The sequence below is a fragment of the Drosophila nasuta genome, chromosome 3 (genome assembly GCF_023558535.2).
Source record: "Drosophila nasuta strain 15112-1781.00 chromosome 3, ASM2355853v1, whole genome shotgun sequence".
Taxonomy (NCBI): Eukaryota; Metazoa; Arthropoda; class Insecta; order Diptera; family Drosophilidae; genus Drosophila; species Drosophila nasuta.
The window spans coordinates 39,134,819-39,161,900 of record NC_083457.1 but is presented as its reverse complement, the minus strand read 5'-3'; the positions used below and the strand labels follow the sequence as shown (position 1 = coordinate 39,161,900).

The window sequence follows — 27,082 nt, the reverse complement described above, 5'->3', positions numbered from 1 at the left end:
AGAGCGACTTTCATTCAGTTGGCGCGCCAGAATGAGATAGCAAGCGGCAGTGAGAGTACAATAACAACAACAATGCGAACGAGATCGCGCTTGTTCTGAGTCGTGACTGCCGTGAGACTCTCACGGTAAGAGCAGCTTTCAGTCAATTGGCGCGCTTCGTACCGTGCGGTTGTCGTGTCTGCGTTTCGCGTGTCGCTTCGTTCTTTTATATTTGAAAGCTGCGGCGGTTACTTTGCGCTGAGTTGTGTGTGCGTTTGTTTTGTGTGTGAAATGCAAATGGAAATTGAAAAAGCCGCAACGAACGCAAATAAATTGGCAACAACAGCGCGGTGCATCTACTTAACGTGAACTCCACTCACCGTGACCAAAAAAAGGGTCCTCCATCCAACCCCGGCGATCGCGCAATCCTTTTCACGTTGGCGGCGCAGGCGTTGCCTCCGTCTCCGCCTCCATATCTGCCCCCGACACCAACACAACAGTTCCTTGGCTCGAGCTCAGCACAGCAGTAAAGTTAAAAGTAAGCGACCAGTTCGACAAGTTTTTTTTTTTATTTTGTGTTGCCTTTGCATTTTTTATGCACACGCTTTTTGTGTGTGCTCCCTGTTCGTGTTCTTTATATTTCGTTTGCATACAAATGCAATGGCACACACACACGCCATAGTATTTCCTTTCCTTTCTATACGCTTGCAAGTGTGTGTGTGTGTTTGTGTCTGCTGCTCTTCAACTTCGTTTTGTTCTGGCGGTCATCAGTTTGCTGCAGCTTTTGCTGTTCTTATTCTTGTTGTTGCTATAGCTTTTGCTGTATTTTAAGTTGCTCACACAAACGCACAGACACACATAGATATTCGTTATAGGCTTTGCTTAAAGCTGGCCACCTTGATAAGCCGAAGTCGCAGTCGCTGTCGATCAAGTTCAATGCTGTTGCTGTTGTTGTTTTTTGGTTGCAATGCATTCATTCTCTCAACTTCCGCTATTCGCCCGCGGGTCAATAAACAATAATTACGTAGTTGTAGTTGTGTGTACTTGCTTAGCGTTAATAAGTCTTGGATTAAATGTGTGTTACCAAATAAAACGAATTACGAGCTTTAAAGGTTATGTCAAAATTTGAATGCAAAGCTTTGATATTAGAACTCTACCAAGTTAAGCTTTATTCCAAATGTTAATGATAATAGAAATAAAACTGCCAAGCATGAAAAATAGTATTAGTAGACTCGATTTCAAGTTTAACTATAAATTTATGCAGCTCCATTCCAAGTTTGAGAATAAAACAATAAACAATTGCAATATTTTTCCCAGTTGTTGATAAACAAAAAAATAATAATAATAAATAAATGTGTGTAATTTCATCCGTTCTATTAAGCGTGACAAATTGAAGACCACTTGCGAAAAATATTTATAATTTATTTATTTGTAGTATATTTTAGCGTTTAACTTTTGTTTTGCTATCTTATATCGTCCGACTATAAATTATTTGCTTACTATAATGCACGGTCATAAAGGAAATGCTATAAGGCTGTGCAATATCCGCTGTGAATTCGAATTCTCATTCCAGTGTCATTCGTAATATTTGCATTTGCATTTGCATTTGCATTTTGCGCTGTTCTCGCAGTTTTTTTTCTATATATTTTCTTTGCTTTTTTCCCGAGTTTCCAACAGATAACTGCAAGGGAGTGGAGGGGGAGAGAGGGAGATACTGGGGGCCTCTAGGGGGCCATTAGCGGGGTTTGTGGACTTGAACTGACTCAGACGCCAAAGAACTGAACTGAACTCAAGTGAGCTTGCCCCCAAAAAAAGAGAGAAATGTGACCAAGTAAAATACACTCACGATATGAGGGTGATTCAACTTTGGGAAACATTTCAATTCAACGAAATTATCATTATTAACATCGGTGAAGTAAATATTTAATTTACGGCGACAAGTGCATTTTGTCGTTAAAGATAAAATTTCTTGTTGATTGTTATTATAAATATTCTTTATATGGCACAATTGCCAATCCCCTTGCTCATTAGGCAATTGCAGTGGGCTGCATGAAAGCGAGTGAAACCTTTTCTGCTTTTCAACACTCTTTTATTTTTTTTCAAGTCAAGAGCGTAGACTGAAAATACGAATTGTGGCTGTTCTTTTGGTCTGTCTTGTGGAGTCAGCTGCTTGGCTCTAATCGCTGACCAAGTCCAAATTTTCAACTATGCCGAAAGTCAACAACTCTTCTCGTATAGTAAAAAGTACTACGTGACGCTTAAACTTTTTTTTTACATAGCTTTTGGATTTGGTAATCAAAAACCACTCACACTCACACACTCCCATCCCCCCGCCTACTTCGCAAAGTGTGCCATATATGGGTAGTGGGTAAAGTATAAAAATACGAGTATTATATGGTTTGTTTGTTTGTTTGTCTGAACTGTCTGTTGTACAGAGTGCAGAGTATAGTATGCTTGAAGCTTATAGTTTATTATGCAGTGGAAATGTGCAGTGCACATTGTTTAAAACAATGGCGTTATACGATAATAGAAATTAAGCGGGTTGCATGTCAGCCAAGTTGCCTGAGAAAATGAAGTCACTCCAAAGACCCAAAAGACAAAAACAAACACAAACACAAACAGAAACACAAATAAAAAATAAAAAGCAAGCGAGAAAAGTTACGGCAAGTGCTAACTAACTAAAAATACTAACATCTATATAGATATATTCAGCATGCGAGTACTACATAATAACTCAGGGTGTCTGGGCCAGTGAATCTTACTCGTTCTCAAAATGCCACAGCCACCATGTGAACAACTCACTGCATTAATCAAAGCCCATAAACAGTGAACTGAAAGGGCCGCAAAACCTCTCTCTCTCTCTCTTTCTATCTCTCTTTCCAAGTTCCATATAGTCAACCTACTATGGGTGTTAATGTTTTTAGCTATGTAGTTTTTTAGCCAAAACTCGCTTGAAAGTAACTCGACACAAAGTTGCTGCGACCATTTATGGTGTCAGTAAGGTACACTGCAGCAAATAATGGTCTTGATAATGATAATGATGCCTCGCTTTGGCTGCTTCGTGCACCAGAACGAAGCACCAAGAATCGAGCAGTGAGCAGCAAGCAGCAAGCACAAAGAACGCTCTGAAAATGCTGCAATTTGGTTTTCTTGCCGGTTGTGTGCCCTGGAGTTGAGTTCGTTTGTTTCTTCGTTCTTTGCCATGGCCAAGAGCGCAGACTGTTTTTTGCTAGAAAGTGGCCAAAAAGGCAATTGAAAATAACAACAAAAACAACAACAACAACAAAAGTAAAGCATGTTGAGCAAAATGGCGCTGCACTCAATTTGGTAACTGACAGTCGGAGGCCAGAGGAACAGACACGACCCGATGACGACGACGACAACGACGTCGACGATCGTCCCCTTTCTGTCTGCAGTTGTCTCAACTTCAACTTCAGCTTATGGGTTTCTTTTCAACTTGCAAACGTGCAGCTGATCGAGTCAACTATGTTATAGACCAGTTCTTGCTCAGCTCTTTTCCATATGCTCGATTCTAAGTCGTTGCCGAACTGTGCCGCGTGTGGCAATTTCATGTCTTCGTTGCACGCAGAATTGCCCCGCCAAACGAGCGCCATATGCACAGTGTGACAAGGCAACTACAGTGAAACTTCCCATAGGGAAACATTCCTTTATTAAACGGAACTTCCCTTCAGGTGCACACTTTTTGTGTGACGCTTATTTTAATATATTTTTACACACATATTTAACTTTTTGGGTGGACACCATTTTTTTTAATATTTACTATTATTCATCAAAATTGTATGAAGAACTCTCTTTAGCGGAAGTCTGTTAGTAAAAATCCTGAGAATGTATAAACGAACTTTTAAAAGCACGTTAGAAAACAACATAAAAAAATCACTTTAATTGCCAAATGCCAACTTGTTAGTCATTAAATTTGCAATTTAAGACGTTAGTAAAGAAAATACATTTGTTTTTATAATATTGATGACTCACACAATTTTAAATAAAAATTATCTTCATGTTAAGAATTATCGTAGAAACCTATTGAACGACGAACACAGTATCGACACCTTTTCCCCAATAGAGTTTTCACTGTACTTAGTGGAGGATTCAGTCATAGACTGTCTGCCATTTTGTTAATGCGGAAGCGGGTGTCTTGACCCTAAGTTCGTGCCAGATAAATTGCAAAGCACAAAAAGATATGGCAAAGTAGCGCGAGAACAGCTTAGCACTCGCATGTTTTCATTTTTTTGGTGTATCAAAATCATCAATTATGGCAAAAATGTTCTAGCGCACGAGAGGTTTGCGTTGAATTATTATGATGAGGAATAATAATTGTTGTTGTTGAGATGCTATTTAAAATTAGAAATGAGCCGGAAACCGGTAACTCGACAGCATCCCTAGCTTCTGTAATTAATAAGCGAGAACTGCGAGCGTCTTCAATATATGATCGAAAGATCATCAACTATTTATAATGGCAACTAGGAACTCATTAGTATTTACCTGCAGCATTGTTACCTGTCAATTTGCATTGTGTGAAAAATCGAAAAGTCAAAATAAACAGCATTCAATTACAAGCTGAACCGAACTGAACGAAGGGAAAGGAGCGAGAGAATACTTAATGAAGTTGTAAACGACCAAACAGCGCGACCTTGAACATTTTTGCGACAGCTCGCTGGGTAAATTTACCTTTTGAGCCCAAAAAAAGACCTTAATGAAGTTTCTACGGTCTCGGTTTACGTTTACGTTTACTCGCAAAACTCACAGCTCGTAGTTCACAACTCGCCGGGTTTATTTCCTCTTTTGTATTTTGTTGTTTCTGTATGTTCTCTGTTTGCTTCCCTATCCTCGGCCTCGGCTTCGGGGGGCTTCAGTTGTGCCTGTCTTAGGTTTAGGCTAAGGGCTCAGGTAATACCCAGCAAAGAACAAGAAGAAGACGAAGGCGGAGAAGGCATGTGAAAAGGCATCGCGCGATACACACAGTTGAATGATTAATTTCCTGTTTATGCGCACATTGTTCTGGGTTCTCTTCTCTGTTCAGTTTCAGGTTCAGGTTCAGTTTCAATACTTTTGGAAGGTTTCCCTCCTACGACTGAATGAAGTGCGAGAGTTTTAAATACAAGTATGAGCGAAGATGCCAGTTAAGTTAAACTAAGCGAAGTTGCTGCTAGCGTGCTGTGCCGATATTAACGCAATTACAAGCCTAGCCAACTGATCAGATACTTGCGCACACACATGTGTATCTGTCAGATACATTATTGTGCCTGTTACACGTGTTACCATCATCCTCCTCCTCGTTCAACTGTTCATGTAAACTACACTCTTTCTCGCTCTCTCCCACTATCTCTCTGTCTCTTTGTGTGTTCGAGCTGACTACCTGACAGGTAGCTCAACTCAGTTTAGTTTAGCTGAGCTCTCCGCTTCGCTCAGTCTTACCGAACCTGTCGTCGTCGTCGCGTCTCATGCCTCCCAGATTCATCATTGTTTAGTTTCTATGTGTTTTTTTGTTCAGTGGGAATGCATTGAATTCGTGAATAACGCTGAGAATGAAATAAAAAACCCCGAAAATAATATAGTATACAATAAATAAAACGTTAAAAGCGGCTACGACGTAATTTCCTGGAAATTTTTGCAATTGAATCGAAATTGATTTTCGGACATCATTGAGTGTGAGCTCGACTTCGAGTACTCGTTTCGTGCGTGTAATGAATGAACGAGAACCTGTATTTAAATGACGCGACTCATTTCCATACAGCTCCTCAGTGTGAAGTACTCCCCATCTAAGCCGAATGAGTTATATGGAGCAGTGCGACTCCCCTTACCAGTTTACACCACTTTGTGACGTGTTACAGTTAACATAAAAGCTGAAAAATAAAGCAAAACAGTTATCGAAACCAGAATATTGCGACATCAAAGTGTAGTGTGTGTGTGAGAATTTAAAGTGTGCCAATAAAAGCAAATTCTATTTAAATGGTAACGAATATTTGCAATATTTATGTCGGTTATGTCAGATAAGCTTAATAACATAGTAGCCTCTTTCTTTCATCGTGGTGGCCTCGTTGATTGTTTTTGCTTCTATTGGTTTTGAATAGATTTGTTTGCTCAATTTCGAATGTGGCATGGGGTCATTTTGTGGCTAATGATTCCGATAATTGCCATTGTGCGAATGCCTGTCGAAGTCGAAGTCGATGCCGATGCCGAAGCTCTGACGTCGCATAGCTTTGGAGATTTACATTGTTTGGTTTCATGATTATGACTGTCAGGTGGCAGTAAAACTTCCTTTGCCTCCCTTGCTGAGTTATGGCTGCAATTAGACGTAATATTTATGCAAATCATTGCTTGGCATTATAACTTGTGGCGAGTCATAGACGCGACTCAACTCAACTCAACTCGACTCGAACTTGAGGCCAAGCCGCAAACGAGATTTCTGCAACATCTCCTCCTGCCACTTGGAGAGGGCTGTGCGAAATGATTGAAACATAATTATTGAATTGCCAAGTGCTAGAGCTAGCTTAATGCTCTTGACCCACTGACAGGTGACAAAAGGACAGACAGAAGACAGACAGACAGACAGATGTATCTTTCACGCTCGAATGGGGCACTTTATTAACGCAATTTGTTGAATATTATTATGAGCTGCAAAAAAGTAATAAAAGCGAAACAGAATGTGGATATACGACGCAACGCTCTTTATAATCCGCCTTGATCTTTATATAGCTATAATGGCCAAAAAGAGCTTAATGCTTAATGCCATTTGCATTGCTTTAATTACACTCGCCAGTTGCAAGTGCGAAAAGTGTGCGACGTGTTGGCCCACAAAAAAAATGTGTTGAGAGATGATATCAAAACTGAAATGAAGCCACGGGCCAATTGTCAAATTGTTGCTAAATGCGAACATACGAAAGTGTCTATGTATTTGTGTTTTGTTGTGTTTGCCTATCAAACATGGCATTTGTAAATTGATGAAAATGAAATCGATGAAGCGTCAACGTCGCTCTCCCCAACTTCCCCTCTTTGCCTCGTTGTGGGGCGTGTCGGGGCTGAGATTTGCACCACTGGCCAACGTTTAATTACATTCGATTGAACAATCAATAAAAAAGCAATCAGCGCGATACACTGCTCAAGTATTTCAGCTACACTTTCCAACCGTGTTTCGTATTTTGCATCTTGTATCTTGTAGCCGTAGCTATAGCTGTTGTGTTATTAACAAGTGCAGTCGACATCGTTAGTCTTGGACTAAGCACTGCATTTTACATAATCTATCCGCTGCCAGTGGCGAGTTTAGATACACCTCTCATATATTTGAGAGACCGAAACTGTGTCAAGCCGACTGTGAAATGTCTATTCACTTGCATCTGTATCTGATGGATTGACAAGCTTGCTTTGGTATCTGGTGCCTGGTGCCGGCTGCCGGCTTGGCTTGACTTGAGTTGGCAGTCCACGCATAGTCATAGCTCCGTATTATGCACTATTATGTTGAACTTGTTTCAGTTTCAGTTTTTCGTATTTGTTGTTTTTACTTTCGTTCATGTTTGCCGCGCTTGGCAGCAGCAGCAGCAAAATCAACAATAAACACGAGCAACAAACGTACAGAGAGAAACAAATAAACAACAATCTCATCTCTTGTTTTACTTTCCTTTCTTTCTTTCCAACTCAGCGACAATGCCAGTGTCGACTTTCAATTATAAACGCTAAATGCAGATACTAAAAGATAAAACCGAGCGTTACTTCCAACAAACTCTGCCTTTCGGGAGCATTTTGCCATTTGTTCTGCTCTCGGTTGGAAGCTTCTTCTTCAAATTATAAATGTATCTGCTTCTTTTTTGGGGAGCTACAAAATATATCTGTCATTTGTGACCTTTGGCGAATAAGTTCAGGTTCAGTTTTAGTTTTAGTGAAGTTCAGGCCTCTCATACGTGTTTATTTTAATGTGGACTTTCGCTCCAAAAAGGTTAAGATAAATTCATGGAGCGGTTTCCCGGATACACACGCACACACAATTCATAGTTTTTAAATGGCAACGAGCTGTGAGTTTGTTATATATTTTACGACGGAGAAACATTCTATAAATGGCAGTCGGCTTGGGTTGCCAGCTGGCTAATTAAATAGCTAAATTATGCATTTGTATCTATGATAAACTATCAACACCCTTTTATTTTTTTGCTGAAATCAAAGCAAAACATTTTTAAACACAGGTCACCATAAAAGTTTCTAATTAAATGGCAAATGATTTTTCCTAGAACTGGGCGCTGTTTTTTTTCCCAGAACAATTTTAACTTAAGGTTTATGGCCAGCAAAACTTTAAATTTTTTGCGCGCAAAACTTACAGTGCACAACCTTTGGGCTGAGTTAAAGTTGTTCCAGAAGTTCTTTGCTTTTCGGGTTGTGGTTACGCGCTGTTGCTTTTGGCGTTGGCGGTGCTGCTGTGAATAATGATGGTGGTCGAGTTGCTGATGGTGCTCATGGTGCTGATGGCGGTTGTGGTGGTGGTGGTGGCATGTCAGAACCTTTATCATGCGAGAAGTCGAGTCAGCAGCAAAGTAGCAAGTACAACAACGTCGTTGTTGTTTTTCTTGTCGCCGTTCAATTCGAGTGCACATTGAAAAGCAGTCGCGGTCATAATGACGTATGAAAGTAGTTGCTGCTGACTTTTGTGTTACCTGTTGTTGTGGTACCTGTTAATAACCTGTAACTTGATGCAGATGCCGCCAACGGACTGTCGCCTAATTCGACATCGGTTCCAGACACTGACTTGCGCCCAAAGACAACAGCAAAACCTAAAAGCCAAAGCCCAGCAACGGTCCAGCGACTCGCAGTCGCAGTCGAGACGGGGCCCTAAAATACATATGAGCGGCATTTCTCTTTGGGCTATCACAATCCGTATCTCTAGTATCTGTATCTATATCTGCATCTTGCGTCGGTATCTGTAAGCTTGGCTTGCAAATCTTTACTGTGGCTGGCGCCAGCAAAGAGCAACGAGCGTCGAACGTCGCGTTTTGTTTGCAAAATTTTCAATAATAAACAGCCGCCGTCCACTTTGGTTTTTGCCTTAATTTGCGTTAAGAGAGCGTCGACGTCAGCGTCGTAAAGATTTTTTTTGTTTTGCTCTTGCTGTTGCAAATGACGTGAAGTTTCATTTCGTTGTTTGCAGTCTTGAAAATTTGTTTCAGATTCAGAGAGTGAGAGGGTGTTGTTTGTGTTGTTGTTGTTTTTGGCCTGTTTCGTGGTCAGCGTCTGGCAAAGGCAACGAACTCACGATAAAAATGCTGTTGACCGTTTTTTGTTGTTGTTGGTGTTGAGATGTCGATATTGCTGTGGTTACAGACATTTCGAGCTCAGCTCATTTATTTGTGCAAGCGTGCATAATTATTTTGTAAAATGTGCATTCCAAGTGATTGTGATAAGAGCTGTTATTTTTAGTATTTTTCGTTCGCCTTGTTGTGGTGTTTTTTCAAGGCACAGATAAAATATATGCCATCGTCACGATAAGATGTATTTTTTTGTGTGTTTGTTTTGTTTGACAACAAAACGAGAGCAGAGAAGTGGAGAGGAGAAAGACAAAGGCAAACGCGGTGGCAAAGAAAAATAGTCATTAACAAAATGACACAACTCTTGGCTCTTGTTTAACCTTTGGGACAAGCCACATCATTTGACTCACTCATCGAAATTGCCTTTTATTTTCTTATTTGTATAAACTACAACATTCATTGGCGCTCTTGACTTAATTAATATTATTTTAAAAGCTGTTTAAACATGCGTATAAATTGTATTTAGTATCATAATGAACAGGTGATGTTAACCCACAAATATAAATTCACAACATATACACAACGATATAAAGATACTGTCACATGATAAGCCCTGCACAAGCTTGACGAGCGAGGCATCTGCATGATGTAATGTTCTACCGGAATAATTGATTGTTACTGCGAAGCGTTCAGCAGAAGAAATAAATGTCAGACTCGCTTTCTCACAGAACAGAATGAACAAATAAAGCTGAATGTTGTGTATACGTTAGTTAAGTAGAAAAGCTTCACTAGATTAAGTCGTTGGCATAAACTGTTCGAAGAAGTGGTGTAATTCCTAGCTGAGTTCTCTACATATCTCTCCACTATTCTCTCTATTTGTCTGTCTTACTCTCTCGATCTGCAGATTATAGACAAGCCGTCAGCTTGTTTAATATTAATAGAGATAAGCAGCTACGACATACATATTATATATGAAAGCACATTAATTCTTGAAGAGCTTACAATAAGTGGTGTAATTCCTTGTTGAGTACTCCTCTCATTCTCTCCTCTCTCTCGATCTGCAGTTTATAGAAAAGTCGACATAGCTAATTAAATATGAAAAGATTTAAGCAGCTATGATATATTCTAAATTAAAAATTCTTGAAAGCACATTAAAGCATTATAAGCTGTTCAAAATGAATAATAAAGCTTAATGACAAGTTCAGTTTATGTAGACAACTGATAAATGAACAAAACAGTTAGCTTAGGTTTCAAATCACATGCAAGCTCAATGAACTATTTAGAGACTTGATTCTCGTGCTAACCCATCATATAATAATTAAGACAATAATAATATGCTCGTCTGCCAGACAGATCAAATGTTTATGGACTGCTATTATGGGAAATGGCAAAGACTAGACTAGAATCAACAACTTCTAATGTTTTCCTCCAGCAATTTAAAGCGCTGATGAGCTAAATAAAAAAAGCTGGAGCTTAACATGCTTCTTAAAAAGTATAAACAGACTTTGCCATGATATGTTTAAGTAAGTCAAGCGGAGTTCTTTGTTTAACGTTTTGTATTGAAACAGTTGTTGTTTACGACTTTTGTTGTTTATGCGTCTGTCTGTATCATATACTTATAACATAAGTATACTCTCTCGACTTTCTGACGGAGATATTAAACGCAGTCAACTGAAATTCAGTCCAGTGAAATTCGCACAACAGAAGTTATCGCCACAATTTGTGTATTGTATAATAAAGTGAATCAACTACAAAATAAAGAAGAGAGAATGAAACAGAACTTAATGAAAGTCGGGCAGAGTGTCATAATCAGAGATTATTATGGCGACTAAATCCATTGTTGTAATGGGCCTTTAGAATTGCAGAGCTTTCACTTTCTCATAGCGAATGCAAAATTTTACTTTCGATAAACGGTTTTCAGAGATTTGTCTCATTGTGTTCTGCGTGTGTTCGCGGATTCCATTCGCATGCTAATCGTTGTCAACGTTGCTAAACAAACCCATGAAATCCATATATGAATCATTTCGTTTGAAAAATGTTAAAGCGGATATTTTTGAACTTTATTTTTTGGTGGTTTTCGTGTGAATTGAAGCCGGTTCAGCTTTGAACCCATCAATAAGTTTCCAACAAATCTGCGTCACCATTAACCTTCCCTTCTCTTCTCTTCTGTCTCTTTCGCTATCGCAGATCTAATCGATGAGCAGCAATCTGAAGAGCCGCAGCAGCGACGAGCAGCTAAGCAGTTTGCCCAGAAGTGTCAAACCCACGGCCACGCCCACCTATAAACACATATCCGGCGGCATGGCGACACTGCCACGCCCCGATACCTCCGATACAGGGAACGCACGAACTTGCGTCTACATTGGAGGCCCCACCGGAGTGAGCAATGCGGCCACCTTAGATAGAAGACAACCACAGCGGATGTCCTGGCTGAATATGCGACGAGCCAAGGCCGATGCAGAGATGCCGGCGGTGACGCCATCGCCACAGACAACGCGCAGCTGCATCTCGACGGTGTCGAGTGTGGTGGAGAGCGGCGGCGGACGGACGACGGCCACCTCGGGACGCATTAGCTCCAGTGGCATCGTGACGCTGAGTGGCAGCAACAACACGCTGACGGACATACAGGGCGACTATCATGAGCATCATCCCCATCATCATCATCATCATGACATGCACGACGGCGTCTCGAAGAACTATTCCTCCGTCTCTGTCTCTGCGTCAGCTTCGGCGTCCGCACATTCTGCACACAATATCACAACGGCCAGCAATGCGAAGCTGCTGCCCGCTGCGGAGGATGAGTCAAATCAACAGGTGAGTAGTCGACGACGACGACGACGACGAGTGTAACGGTAAAGATATACGATTATTTTTAGAAGCGTGAATCGCTGGCAATTTGCTTGTAATTTGCATTCATCTTTGTGAGGAATTTGCATTGGAACGTGATAGCTGAATAGTTATTATTATAGCCACGAGCAGCGGCAGCTAAGAGAGTTCCTTGAGAATATTCAAATTGAAAAACACAAATATATTTCCGGGTCTACATCATCTCTTAGATACTGTTTATCTCAGCTAACTATTATTATATTATAGTTAAACTAGTGCTAGGCTTTATCTAATCTTAGCCAAACATCTGATATAAAGATGCGCTGCAACGCAAAACTATGCGAACTATCAATCTCGTTTAAAATATTCAAATTTGGAATTTTTGGTTCCGCAAACTTGAAAGTTTATCGACTGCCAAACGCGGAAAACTAACTGCTTATCACACACACTTTTCACACTGTTTCGTCTTTTTCGGATAGTCGTGAATGAATCAATTATTCACACTTAGTCAGTCAGACGGTCGTGGAGTGAGTGTACGTGACCCAAGAATATTTCTCATCGATCAATTGTGGCGCCTAACTAGTCTATGATCATTGCAATCGCTTTGATGGCTTCTACGTGAGATTGCTAGAGACGACTGCGTGTAATCTGTCCGGATGACCATTGATTTATTGCAGCCACTGTGCGCAACTTTTCCCATGAGATGCGTTAATTTTCGCGCTGTTTATTTGTTTCTAACTTCGTTTTGTTTGCTCATAACTTGCGGCGATGCGGCAAGGAGACAAACTAGTTTGGCTGCTGTCTGCATTCAAGTGTTGATCCATGGATTGCAACTTCAGGCCTTGACAAGCGGCGGGGAAAAAAATAGCACAACGCTTTGATGACATCTTTATACAAAATTTAAAGTCGTTAGTCAAAAATCTGACTGACTCTTTGTTTTGACAACTGTCCAAAATAGTAGTAGTTGATTGTTGTTTAAGCCGTTTGTTCGTTCGTTCATTCGTTCGTTTTAATGCGCCTGGTTTATAGGGTTGTCCATTCAACATCATAAAACAAGTTTCGGCATTAGTCTGACATTTATTTGGGTTAGTGAGGCACGGGCTTAGCTTGATGTGCTCCGCAACTAACATAAGACTGGGACTGACCATCATCATCATTGCTTTGCCACTCTTTCGGCCGGAGGGGCGCGTCGTTGTCTAGCGGCGATTCTACAATTTGCGCTAATTGCATTTGTTATTCAAGTTCTGTAATGAGTGCAGAGTGCACATTGAAAATATGCCAAACTACTGCTAATTGCTTTTAATTGGGTTTACCATTGGAGCACACGAATAGAGTGTCCTTAATTTCAAATTAGAAACGGTTAATTGAAATGGTCAGTATGGTTGTAAATCTTCAAATTCGTTTAATTAGAATGTTTACAGTTTTTCTTTTAATTAGTTGGATGATATATGCAAGGGAACAAACACATTAACAAGTGTGAGATATTTTGGTGTATTCTACACCAAAACATGTACAATGTAGAATTAGTATTGTTACGAAGCATACGCCTTTATACAAATCTTCAAAATATATTATTTGGCTTCACATCATGTTTTTTTTTTATTATTATTCATTCATTTTAGTCATGCAATTCAGTCTTGTTTAATTCAACTTCAAAACTACAACGCGCTGTATAACAGCTAAATAGCAAAGTTTCATTAGCACAGAACTCAACCTCCATTAACCAAGACACTTGAAAGTATGCAATACTTTTTGGCAGCTAACTCATTCATATGCATAAAAGTGTTGCATATCCACAGGGGTAATGCCAATTGGTATGCGCACGCTTGTCGCCTAAGTCTTTTGTTTACACATAGGAAAGTGGAGTGTTAACAAATAAACTGTGTAATTATAAAGCATTATGTTCTCAGCATGATTTTAATTAGTTGCAAGCGAAACCGAGTGCATTTGCTAAAAATAATTTTAAATAGTCGCAATCGCACCATAATTATTCACATGCGCATATGAATACGAACATTCATAGGCCGAGTGATTTGCAATTGCTTGCCACAATAACAACAGGCAGCCGCCCCGTCGCTTACTCAGCATGTTTCACCAAGTGTAAGACTGTTTGAGTATGTGTGTGAAGCGGGTGTAGTTACACACACACACATACAGTGTACATACACTTGTATCAGTTACTTCATCTCTTATGCCTTTTCGTTTCCAATTCGCTGATTAACAAGTTCAACAAAACGAAAAAATGTGCAGCAGTAGCAACTACAACTCAACTCGTACTTTCGGTGCAAATTCGGCATCGCGGCATCGCCTCGTCAGTTGCACGTTTTGTGCGTTAACAGAGGCACAACCCAAAACTCAAAAAAAAAAAAACAAAAATAAAAAAACTAATTGTAATATTGGTCGACTTGCCGACTGCCTGACTCAACTGACTGATTTGATATGTAAGATTTGCTGTGCGGTGCGTTGGTTTGTTAAACGATGACGTCATTGCTCGCTCGCTCTCGTTGACGTTCGCTGCATTGATACAGCAAATCAAATGATCATTGAAACCGGCTTGGCACGGCTCGACTTGCGCGAGAGATACGAGATACAAAATATACAATATCAGACTCTGCGGTTGTGGGAAGCAATATGATAATTGGCGGTTATTAGAATTGCATGGACGGACATGGGCTTTTGAAAGCTGCCTCCGCAGTGAAAGTGGCCAAGTTGCTCAAGCTTCAGTACTCAGTTGCTGTTTGGTGGCCAGTGGTCAGCAGAATTTCGATATGAGTGTGTGCACAGCACAAACAGACAGCAAGAGAATTCGAATTGAAATGGAGAGATACGACAATTGGGCAACGCGCTGCGCTACACTGCGCTACCGGGTTGGGTGTAACGGAGCACTTGGCTAGTTAGCGATATGGCCAGTTACTGCTATATGGCTTCATGATTCCAACTCCTTTCACTTGCCGCGCTGATTAGACGAGACGCACCGAAAAAAAAACAGAAACAAAAATCGTAAAACAATAGCCATGTCACAAAAGCGACCGCAATGCTCGAGTGCTTACCAGATGCATCACTTACACTACAGACTTTACTTTACACTTTACAACACATCCAGCTAAGTAGCCAATGACAGCGATAGTGACAAGCGACAGCGAGACAAGTGACCAGAGATTGGAGACCAGAGACCAGAGACAAGCACCAAGCGACAGCGACATCGAGTGGAGACACAAAAGGGATTGTCCAAGCGAGCTTTGAATGTTCGTGTTCGTCTCTTATTCAATCTGTTGACAAAAGATTTCCAGGCACCTTTTGTGTGATCAGTTGTCAGCAGCCTCATTGTGGGCGCATTTTCACACTCCAATTTCATGTCCACACACAATTGACAGACGACGCATTAATAAAAACTCTATAAAAGTGTGCGCGTAATTGTTGTGCAGCACAGCCAAAAAAATCTCTGATTCTCTATAGATTCTACATAGCACCAGAAGAAAATGTCATTCGAAATCAATTGAATATACTCAGAAAATTAATGAAAGCTTTATTTATAGGCCACTCGATTCAGGCAGCTTTTACTTTTGCCGCCTCGTTGGGCCTTATATTATTAACGCTTATTTTATTATTATTATTATTTTCGAATCAGGCAGAATTTCAACGGCCACTTTGTCCATTTGAAATGCCAAACACAGCGACAAACCTGCCACAAAAGTGGCCAAAAACGTATGAAAATAAAGCAATTATGAATGCTAAACGTAAAGCCAAAAAGTACAAAATTCTATACCACAAAATGCAGAAACTACCTGACAGGCAGTCTCAATGGAGGTTGAGGCGAGTGATTGACGACGAAGATACCCTGTAATAATGCTATTAAATTAGGAACGGTCTCTAGCTTTTTTTTATATTAATTTTAAATATTTGCAGCTGAAATTTAATAATATAAGCAACTTGAGCACATCATTATGATTAGGGAAGACGCAAATAAGTGGCGTAAAGAAAATGCTAAAAATACCCTGTAATAATTATGTTAAATTAAGAATTTAAATAGCTTAACGATATTTTTGTAGTGTCTTTCTTTATTGAGTATGAAATGTTTTTGTATATGCTTCTAAGCAATGCGAACATATAATGGAAACGCGAAAAAAACCCTGTAATAATGGCGTAATGTTAAGAACATCATCTAAATACTTTAATGATATTTTTTTTTAGCTATTTTGCTAAATTTATTATGAGACTTTTTATAACTAAATATCCTATTATTACTCTTCCTTTAATATGAGATAATCGCGCATACCCCACTCTTTTGTTATTGTAAAGTATTCAAGTTTATAGTGCGACGTAGCGCGCTCAATTAAAGCTTATCAAACGCACATTCAGCACTCGGGAAAGTCACGCTCTCCACAACGGAGCTTGGCCAATCCATCAATACTTGGGCCATTGGGTCGACGTTTCCGTTGCAAGATTTGATTATGGCCACGGTCGAGTCGAGTCGATTGCGAGCCAATAAAGAAACGATTTAACGATTTTATATTTAAATTCGTTGCGAGCTGAATGTAATGCCAAATATCAATCAGCCGTTGAGATTCGTTTGTTGTTCTTGAGAACTGCGTCAATAAAATAATATTTTTATTTTCTATTAACGCGCACAGTCTCTGAGTTGATCTAAGTCGTCGAGACTGGCGTTGAATTTGGTCTGTTTCACGTTTAGTTTTTTGTTGTTCTTGTTGTATTTTTCTTTATTGCGGCGCGCACACTGAGCGTCGTTAATTATGCGCCCAGAGACGCGAGCTTTGCGTTCTCGTTCTTGTTCTTGTTTCTCGCCTTGTTCAAGTTTGACTTCGGGCTTGAATTTGAGACGAGACAAGATGAGTTGCGCCAGTTGCGCTCGCATGCTTACATAATAATTATAAAAATTATGAGATTGTGTGTCTGTTGCCGCTGTGCTGTGCTTGCTTAGAACGTGTTAAAATGAAATTTAATTTAACTGTGAGAAGAAGCACAGCAACAGCCAAAGCAGCTAATAGACTAGTTTCTCTCTTGCCTTAGCCCACTTCCTGCTTGCCAGAAATAGTTAATTATGCCCACGACACGATGGGAATAACTGCGACAGTGTCTTAGAACTTTCAGTCGCAGTGTCAGCGTGGGTGTTTTTTCATTTTTATGAGTGAAACGCAGCGGAGATAAACTTGTTGATGGAACATCTAAGCAATCAAAACATATGCAAACGCACAAACAGCATTCTGTTGTGATGTATAAAGTCAGTCAGGCGTGCCTTATGGCGCCGATACATGCAGCTCCCACGAGGGGCGCTAACTAATGGCGAGCACTGTCCACCAAGGCACACGAACGCAAGTGTTAAACACGGCGCACGCTTAGCCGCACTTCGGCTGTCGGGCTTCGGTTTTCAGCTTCGGCTGGGCGCTGACTTTGCGCAGCGACTGTGCAGCGCGATAGAAAGCCACGCTTTAGAGGCTCGCGGCCGCCCAGCTCAGCGTCAGTTCTGCATTAATGAGAGAGCAGTTCGGTTCGGTTTGCGGTTCATGCTCACGCTCGCGCTCGCCAACACAACGCCAACAACCAAAACCACGCTACGTGTGGTCGCCCCCCAGTGTGTGTGTGTGTCGTCTCCTCCAATTCCCTCTCCCCGATCTCCGTCCGTTCCCCCCCCCCTCTGCAATTTCCAACTTGAAGTGAGTGAGTGAGACGTCGCAAATGAAAAGTCAGCCGCGACTGTTTTCAGTCTGTGCTGTGTTGTGTTGTGTTGTGATGTATAGAAGAAAAGCCCATAAATCGTCGGCAGCCACCGCGCTCATTAATGGAAAAACTCGTTTCGGTGTCTCATTCGATTTTCCAATCATAATTCGGTCTGCGCTTTGCAATTTTCAGTCGACGCTGCTCAGTTGATGAGTGGCGATCGCTTCGCTTTGCCTCGCTCCGCTCCGCTCCGTTCCGCGTAACCAATGCAATTTCCGAGTGAATGCGAATCATCGCAGTAGAGCGGATGTGCAAATGTGTGAATGCGAAACGTCGTTGCATTACGCATACGCCGCGTATGTCGTCGCTTAGTTTGTCGTTGTCTTCTACTTTTCCGCGTAAAGCATATTGCAAGCAAATCTAATGACAGTTTGCCGCTTCGCAAACTTCGATTTCGTCTTTGCGGGCTTTGTTTACGGAACCAGCACGCGTCAATGTATCTCTGTTTTTCTATGTATTTGATATACGATGCGACGTTCGGTTCGGTTGGGCAAAATGAAAAAAAAGACATTCAATAAGCGGTTCAGGGCTAAGCAATGAAGGTGTTGCCAATTAATATTTAAAGCGACGTCGTCGTAACGCGATAACTTGTTCCATATGCATACATATGATATTATATAGTTATATCCCTCTCTACACTCATCTTTTTGGCATTGCCTTCTCTGCTTTTTAGTAGTTTATTTATTTTTTTATTATTGTTTTGCTGTTTTTGTTTGGCTGACACCAAAAAAATGATACTATATACGCGTACCAGCTTAAATTGAAATGTTAAATGTCGACGCTGAAAATTTGCATGATTTTTGGGCGACTTATAAAATGAAAACAAAAAACTGATAAACTCGTTATGAACCGCATTGTAATCAATTGCAACGAAACGAGCTATGTAAATCGCGATTTGCACATTAATTGCTGCAATTAAATTTCAAGTTTAATTTGTCATTTTCTAGTTTGGCGCGCATCTTAAATTAAATTCAATTTTAATTACGAAAAAGAAACCCACGTCCAACATTTTGTATGCAACAAATATCAAATGCAAGAAAATGACAAATTCTTTTGTACCTACAAACAATATAAAATCTGTCCAAAGATGGAAATACCAACCACAAAATATCTAGCCGATTATCTATACGTTGTGCATGAGGATGTGCCCTTCCGATATTATCGCAAAGTAAGTTGTGTGCAAAATCAAAACTAACAAGTACTAAACAAGTAAACAAGCTACAGTCGAGTGTGCTGGACGGTGAGATACCCGCTTATCAATTTAAATACAAGCAAAACACTGCAGTATTATTAATAAATTATTCCGAAAAAATACAACAATTTACCGAAAGCTATGTATATTTGGTATACTTATTTACAATTATATTCGAAGTAGAGTACAAATTATACCAGGTTGTCAAACAAAGCAATTAAGACCCAACCGGAAAGATACAAAAATATATCGAAGACTATATTTGGTTTATCAATACACTATTATGTTTACCGAAAAATACTTAAATATAAAAATACTAAATTTAGTAGCAGCTGTCTGAGCAGTTCTGATCAAGAATATATATTCATTATGGGGTCGGAGAAGACTCTTCCTTCCTAATAATACCCTTGTATAGGTAGCGGTTTTAAAAATGCATTTTATAAATCGTGTTGATAATTGCCATGGCTTTATGCTTGGTCGGTTGGGGGTGGGAAGAGGAAGGAGGGGAAAGGGTTATGCATGATATGCCACATGATATGGCTATAATAGTGCAAGAGAGTGTTGAGTACTTGTAATAGTCTGAGGTTTTGGGGTGTTTAGCATTTGTGTTTAGCTTTTTTATTTACATTTTCACTGTGCGGTTTTGCGCTTTATTAACTGCGTTTACTTTGGAGTCACGTTGGATGTCCGTCCGTCGGGCTATCCGTTCGTCCGGATAACTGAGCGTCACTGAATGAATTTCACTTAAAAGCGCTTCTCTGCCAAGAGATTTTATGCTCAAGTAGTATTTTTGCTGTAGCTGTTGTTTGTTGTTGCTGTAATTTTTGCTTCGAGCTGTTAAGTTTTTTATTTTCTTTTATTTTTGCCTTTTCGGTTTTTGAAAGTATTTACAGCTGTTTGCTGTTCGTTGCTGTAGTTGTTGCTGTTTTTGCCCCGCATCTAATGGGCTTATGCGGTACATTTCGCAGGCGTCGTCGACGTCTTCGTCGTCGGCATTTTTGGCCTCTCTACACAGACCTTTTATAATGGGGCGCTACTTTCTTTTGCTGCTCATTACGCGATAAATAAATACGTACGACACACAAATAAGAACACCAAAGGGAATGCGTTTGTAAAACAAATAAACTTAAACGAAAAAAAGCAAATTGTTAACTTAAAATAAATACAAGAAAAATGATTACACAAGTCGAAAGCGGAAATGACGGCAGCGATAATGACTTTTTGTTGTGGGTGGCTTTTGCCGGCGGATGCAGCACCTTCCCCCTCCCTCCCCGCTCTTTTCTTTCTTTTCTTCTCTATCAATATTTAGCTAATGTCAACCTATGTTTTTCTCTTTTATTTTACAGACAAAATGCTCGGTGTTTCGCGGCCTTGTGCTCTGCATTTGCCTGAACGTCAGCTATGCGAATGTGGTGCGATTCCCACGTGAACTGGACAGGTATGGATCGGCTTACCTGCTGCCGTACATGGTTCTGCTGTTTCTAGTCGGTCTGCCCATGCTGCTGCTCGAGATATCTGTCGGACAATTTCTGGGCCAAGGGGCGGCGCACACATGGCGCGCCTCGCCCATATTCAAAGGTAAGCAACAGGTCTTTGAGTTTGCTCGCTCTCTTTCATGTCTGTTGCACATGGCAACAAGTGGTCACATTTTGGGGGCTGTTGCAGCTGTTGCAGAGAGCATCAGAAAGCAAGCAGAAATCAACCCTTGGCGTCAAAAGCTGTGCACTTAATCAGGACTAAAGCTTTCCCGAAAGCTGCAATTTTGCGTTGCACTTCCGTTGTTATAATTCTCAAGTTGCAATTCCGCCAAGTGCAGAATATATACGGGAAACATTTGTCCTTAGATTGGGGGCGGTCGTGCATTTCGCAGCAACGACGGTTGGACACATCCCGTCTACCCAAATCTGAAATTGTGTCCGTTGGATGGCAGTGCTGCAAGAAGTTCACAAACAACAAACAAAACAACTTTGGGCTAAACTCTGAAGCAAGTGCGCATGCAAATTATGCAGAAATTATATAAATTGCACAAGAGCAAAACAACTATATATACATAACAACAACAAATAACAAACAAAACAAATGAAAAAGCAAAAAAATGCAACAACAACAAAAGTCTAAAACAAGAATTCACGAAACGCGCAATGATAAACAAAGACAACAAAAAACAAATGACGAGAGGAATTGCAAAAATCTCTCGCTCTCTACTATCAGACCAAAAATATATCAATGCAACAAAAAAACATATAAAAGACATAAAGAAAATACACAAAAAACGACTAATTTAAATGTGACTTAGTAGGTAATGATCATCATCGTGTAAAATCAGGACAGAAGCGAAAAACCTCTGAACTCAAAAAAAATCTCCCAAAAAAAATATTAAAAAACTTCAAAATGCATTGGTGTGTGTGTCCCGTTCGTGAAATCGCTGACGCGCCATTCTGGCCATCAAATCGTAAGGGGGCTCCCCCCCAAGGGCCGGCTGGGAAGAGAGAGGAGCGGAGAGAGAGCTCGGGCCGGGCTCTTTGGGCTCTCCTCTGGCAAACGCAACCGACCGAGACCAATGAATGCAGACCGGGGGCAAGGACGCAATGAATTGGATTTGGATGGTTACAACCCACACAACCACAACACACATATAAATGTCAAATGTCCAGCTCGCCTTTCGGGGACACTTCTTCGGCTTGTGGCTGGTGCGGCGCGTCCACAAAAAAAACCCATAGAGACGTTTAATGGCAAATTCTAAATGAACAAACAAAAAAAGTATAAACCAAAAAGCAAAAGCAAACAAAAATGATACAAAAATTGTAACGAGAAAACAAAAGCAATTCAAAAGCAACAAGCAAAAAATATGAGCAATATGAGCAAACATACTTAATAATGGCAAAAAGCAAAAATGAAAAAAGAAAAACAACTGCAAATTACGACACAACACCTTCGAAAAGACCTCAGTATAATACACATAATGCTGGGTGCTGCTAAGGAATGCCCTGGCTGTATCGCCCCTTTTTTTCTCGTATTGCAATGTGCAATCGCATTGCTCACATTTTTGCATTTGGAAATCTATTCAAAGTTTCAGCAAGTGCAGGCAGGCAAAATACAATACCACAAATTTCTTAATTCCCACAAACTTGAACTCAATTAGCATTAGTTGTTACAGTCAATTATATCGTTTATTTCGAGATCGCTTGATTCATTTACTCAAAATTTTGTTATCCACCGGTTAGTTGCTAATTAAACACTTTCCAGTTAGCTCTGATTAGCAACGTGAAATCAATTTCGAGGAAAGTAGAGAGTTTTTATCAAAGCGTTAAAACGTTTTTTTAAATTTATAATCGTATTCATATTTGCAATTAATTTCATCTCGCCTTAAGCTTAACTATTTTTATTGAAAACGAAAAAAAAACTTAGCTGCTGATCTTTATGTGTTTTTTTTTTTGCATATACAAATTTAATGTCTAAAGCAGGATGAAAATGAAACTGATAGTTAAAAAACTATAACGTTAATGTATTGACAGCTTTAAGTATTAATTCTGCTAACTATCGAATTTAAATTCAATACTAGCAACATTAAAATAAAAAAACAGAATGAAAATAGCTTCTGTATGTCTTTTAGCGATCATTAAAGTTACGTTTTTGGCTTTTGCAAACTATAGAATAGTAAATTTTATTCGCTGTGTGAATCAAATTCATTGATGGAGTTTATTGGCACAGATTTGCCAGTAGCTGAGAACTTTTTCGCACATTATCAGCCGGTTGCTTTATCTCTAGTTAACACTTTATAAAAACATAAATCGAACGAAAATAGAAAAGAATGAGGATAGAAAGTCAAAGAATAATTTAGTTGTTATATGTAGATAACTATTCTTTCTTAAAACGATCATATTTTTTAATCTATATAAATTTGTATTATTGAAATGGAATTCTATAATTTTATAAATCTTTATAATTACTATTTTATAAATACTACAATGCTACAATTGTATATAGATTTCTTAATATTATAACTTTAAGAAAAATCTAATATACTTGTATGTAACTATAAAATTATTGTTTCACTTTGAAATTGATTTCTTGAATTTGACTTTCTCAAATAAATCAATTTGATAAATCTGTACAAGATTGTATTATTGAAATTGATTTTATAAATATGTATAAAGTATATAATGAAATTTTTAATCATTTGATGTTTGTTTGTTATTTATAATAAGAATATAGGATTGAAGAAGAGTTGTCTATCTAATTTGAACATGCTATTTAAACACTCATAAATTCTTGTATTGTATTAACCTATTTAAATGGTAATTTCTTTTCAATTTAGGCGCCTGCATAATCAGTCGCTTTGCATCGTGGGTGTCGGCCATCTGGGTGTCGCTGCAGGCAGTGTTGGCCCTGGCCTATATTGGGATGTTTGCCTCGAACACAATTCCGTTTCGCGAGTGTGTGGGCAATCTGAAACTGCAAATGGTAAGTAGTTGTGGCTTAAATAGTAATGTTCAGCAATGGAATATTTATTTATTGACATTTTGCAGACGGGCTACTCGTTGACCAACAACAGTGGACAGGAGTGCTTGGAGCAGACATTTCTGACTCCCTTTTGGCGTAATCCACTCTACTTTGGCCTGCTGGCAGCTGGTCTCATTGGCCTCTGGATAATCGTCATGTTGTGGTAAGTATGAGTAACTTTTATAGAATGAATCCAAGTTAATACTTTACTCTTTTGCAGCACACACAATGGCAAGATTCTGCGGCGCAGTCTCTTCGTCTATGGCTTGGCTGGCTTGGCGCTGCTCTGCATCCTTACCGGCTGGGAGGTGCGCAACTCATTCTCTCGCCACTACTTTCCACAATTGTGGAAATACGAGAGCAGCCTGCTCGCCGAGAGCAACATCTGGTTCAATGCCTTGACCCAGGTGCTGTACTCGGTGAACTGCGGCTTTGGCGCTATGCCAATGCTGACGGGCAAGTTCCTCTACAAGGGTGACGCAGCACGCACCTCGGTTGTGTATCTGTGCTTCAATCTGCTGATCAATGCTATTGCCGTCACACTGTTCATGGTGCAGTTTGATTTCTCCGCCAATGGCTATACGATTATGGATGAACTGAAGCCCTTAACTGCCATCTACGATCGTGTTTTGTACGGTTCGCAGTCGGAGGGAGACCTTTTGCGTCATTTGGTACCTTCGCTCATCTATGCATTGATTATACTCTCCGCGCTCGTCTCCATCACCGTGGCTGTCTACACCTCAACACGCCTTGTGCCTCGTCGGCCCAACTATGTCATCTGCCTAATAGCTTTGGTTGTAGCTGTCATGTCCTTTGCAGCACCGAAATTCCTGATTGCCCGCGTGCTCGACTCGCGGATGGTGGGCACCTTGGCCATCACGGCTCTCGTGTTTGAGCTGATTGCAATCACTTGGATCTATGGCGCCAAGAACATCTACACGGATCTGGAGTTCTCCATTGGCAGGCCCATTTTCCGTGGCTGGATGTGGATGTGGTGCAGTTGTCCCGCCATACTTACGGGGATACTCGTCTGGTGGTGTGCGGATGACGATACGGATGATCTGCTGGCTGGATACTTGCCACGCTGGGCACCCATACTCTTTGCATTAGCTGTGATACTCATCATCGCTTGTGTGCAGATCTTCCGGCAGGTGGAGTACAATTTCTTTGGCATGATTTGCGAGGCCTCAAAGCCGGCCAAGGAATGGGGACCAGCTGATCCGTTGGCCCGCCACTCATGGAAGCAATGGCGTTCAGTTTGTCAGGATACAGGACGGCGTGACTTTACGCTGCGTCGTCGTGGCACTCGCGATTACACACACTCCATCAAGAAAGGACAGTATTCGAGTGCACAGAAGTTTGGCGCCAATGGACAGGTGGCGCATCCGCATCAGACACACTGGAAATCGTCGACGCCGGGCAACAGTTCGCCCAACTACAGCGGGTCGATGTTTGGCGACTCGGCCATTGAGGAGGACATTAGCGTGGACAAGTTTCCGGGCATCACGCAGCAGCAGTATGTGCCATTCCAGGCCAGCGATGGCAAGCCGCTTCGGTACTCGCAGCGTGCCCGCCAGACGGCCCAACCGCAAACGCTGACCCGCCTGCCACCGGGGCCAACGACTGTGGAGAAGCATCGCGAGGTGGTGTACATCAGACGCCTCTCGGATGGCGGCAGTGGCACGCATGCCACACGCATCGAGATTTCGCCTTCTAATGAGTCCATTACCTACGGCAATGGTAAGGCGAATGGCAATGCGGCCATGTCACGCAATCCCCTGGGTCGCTCTACGGGTTGCTTGGCTCCAGCGCCAGCGTTGCATGCGGCTGGCAATCACATCAAGCGTTCGGCCAGCTCGGTGGTCAATGTGAACACGCATAAGCTACCTCCGCCCACGTCTGCGGCTGCGGGCGATCACATCTGCTGGCGCAAGTTCAACGTCAATCCGGAGGAGTATTCGACGGAGTTGTAAACAAACCATCAACTGTGTGGCCAGGCCTCAATCGCAAAACGCAAACGAAGCATTCACATTCAATAAGACTTGTTGCATCCAAAATAAATAAATATGTATCTGAATCTGCATTGAATTGCAAGCAGATTTATCTTTAAGTTACGAATTACGTTACGAACTATGCCCATATGCAAAGTGTATCTTCTAGTTTTGATCTGTACATATGAATATATAGAGAGAAAGAGCATTACTTTAAATAGTTACTTAGTCCTCCTAGTAAACTAAGCAAATTTTTGATAAACTTATACTATGTAAAATTCTGTTGTCATTCATTGTCTTGTAATCTTCTCCCCTTTTTGGGTAGCCACAACTACAATACGAATAAGAAGTGTGATCCTCAGAGCATCGCAAATACTAGTTAAGTCCTATGTTTAATGTGTGTGCCTGTCATTGTCTGTATGTAACTGTGTCTGTATGTTGACTATGTATCCTGAGTGCCTGTGAAACTATAATCGTAAATTAACCATTTAAATATGTGTATGAAGTATGTTTTAGTTTGACTTTGTCCTAATATATATATTCTGTGTAGTTAGTCGACGGCGCTACGGCGCGTCTAAATTGTTAAGCAAACTGCACACAACGATTACGAAAACGATCTTATGTAATAAAACATACAATTAGTAAATTATAATCATTATGCGTTTTATTTTGGAACTTAACATGCCTTTTGCTTTGGTGCACATTATTCGAAAGATAAAATTAGTAAATTATATATATTAAACAAAGCTAGATTTTTGAATTGATTCACAATATTGAAAATCTAATTTGCATTTAAGGTCAGCACGACTTATAATTAAAACAGTTAAATTTTTGATGTGGTACATATAATCTTTGCATTTCTTTCTTACACTTTAAATGTTTTTGTTATACAACAATATTTAATTGCTGTTTTGTATTAGCTGTGTTATCATTATCCTATCACTAAAATACAAAATATTTATTTATGTAATTAAGTAATAATGTAAATTTACTGACTTAATTTTAGGGTACTGTAGCGCTCACTACATAAAGGTAATTCTCTTGCGAAAATTTCGCGTGCGACAATTTCTTAAGTGGAAACAAATAAGAAAGCTACAATCGAGTATGCTTGATTATTGGATACGCGCTACCCATTTGAAACATCCAGTATTATTCTTAAAATAAACCAAACAAAAATACTAAAATATAATGAAGATATATTTGGTATTTCGTTGAAGTATTACATTTGAAATACACCGTAGTGGTCAAAATATACCAGATTGGCATTTCAAAAATGATCAAATTTGTATAGAAACCAGCAAATTAACGAAAATATATATTTCTTCGTAAAACAGAAAAAGTTCTTAAAATCAGTCCTCCCTCTAATTAAAGTATCAAGCCAGATATATAAGAATATCCTTTACTTATTTTTTAAGTTTTTTCAGCTTATGTTTTTTTTTATTGTAAATAGATAGTATCGCAAGCGATTCTATGAATTTTTAATTTACATTTAATTAAAAATAGATCTTCTTAGAATTTTGTACAACATTAAGTAACTATAGCAAGTTTTGTATAAAATTCGATTTACTTTGCAGTATTAACAAACTAAAATATTAGATTTTTCATTT

General features: G+C 40.1%; 1 protein-coding gene across 3 annotated transcripts; it reads left to right on the top strand.

Annotated features, from left to right (window-relative positions):
* Positions 1-157: 157 nt before the first annotated feature.
* LOC132793825 (sodium- and chloride-dependent neutral and basic amino acid transporter B(0+)) lies at positions 158-26,122 on the top strand. 3 transcript variants are annotated; one of them, XM_060803929.1, is made up of 6 exons: positions 158-517; positions 11,415-12,041; positions 20,328-20,559; positions 23,300-23,445; positions 23,511-23,647; positions 23,705-26,122. In XM_060803929.1, the coding sequence occupies exons 2-6, from the start codon at positions 11,424-11,426 to the stop codon at positions 25,455-25,457; spliced, it is 2,886 nt and encodes a 961-aa protein (XP_060659912.1). In that variant the 5' UTR covers positions 158-517; positions 11,415-11,423; the 3' UTR covers positions 25,458-26,122. The 3 variants fall into 3 exon arrangements, with proteins under 3 accessions (XP_060659912.1, XP_060659914.1, XP_060659913.1); XM_060803931.1 differs by lacking the exons at positions 158-517; positions 11,415-12,041 and adding exons at positions 17,544-17,725; positions 18,737-18,957; XM_060803930.1 differs by lacking the exons at positions 158-517; positions 11,415-12,041 and adding an exon at positions 18,730-18,957.
* Positions 26,123-27,082: the final 960 nt, after the last annotated feature.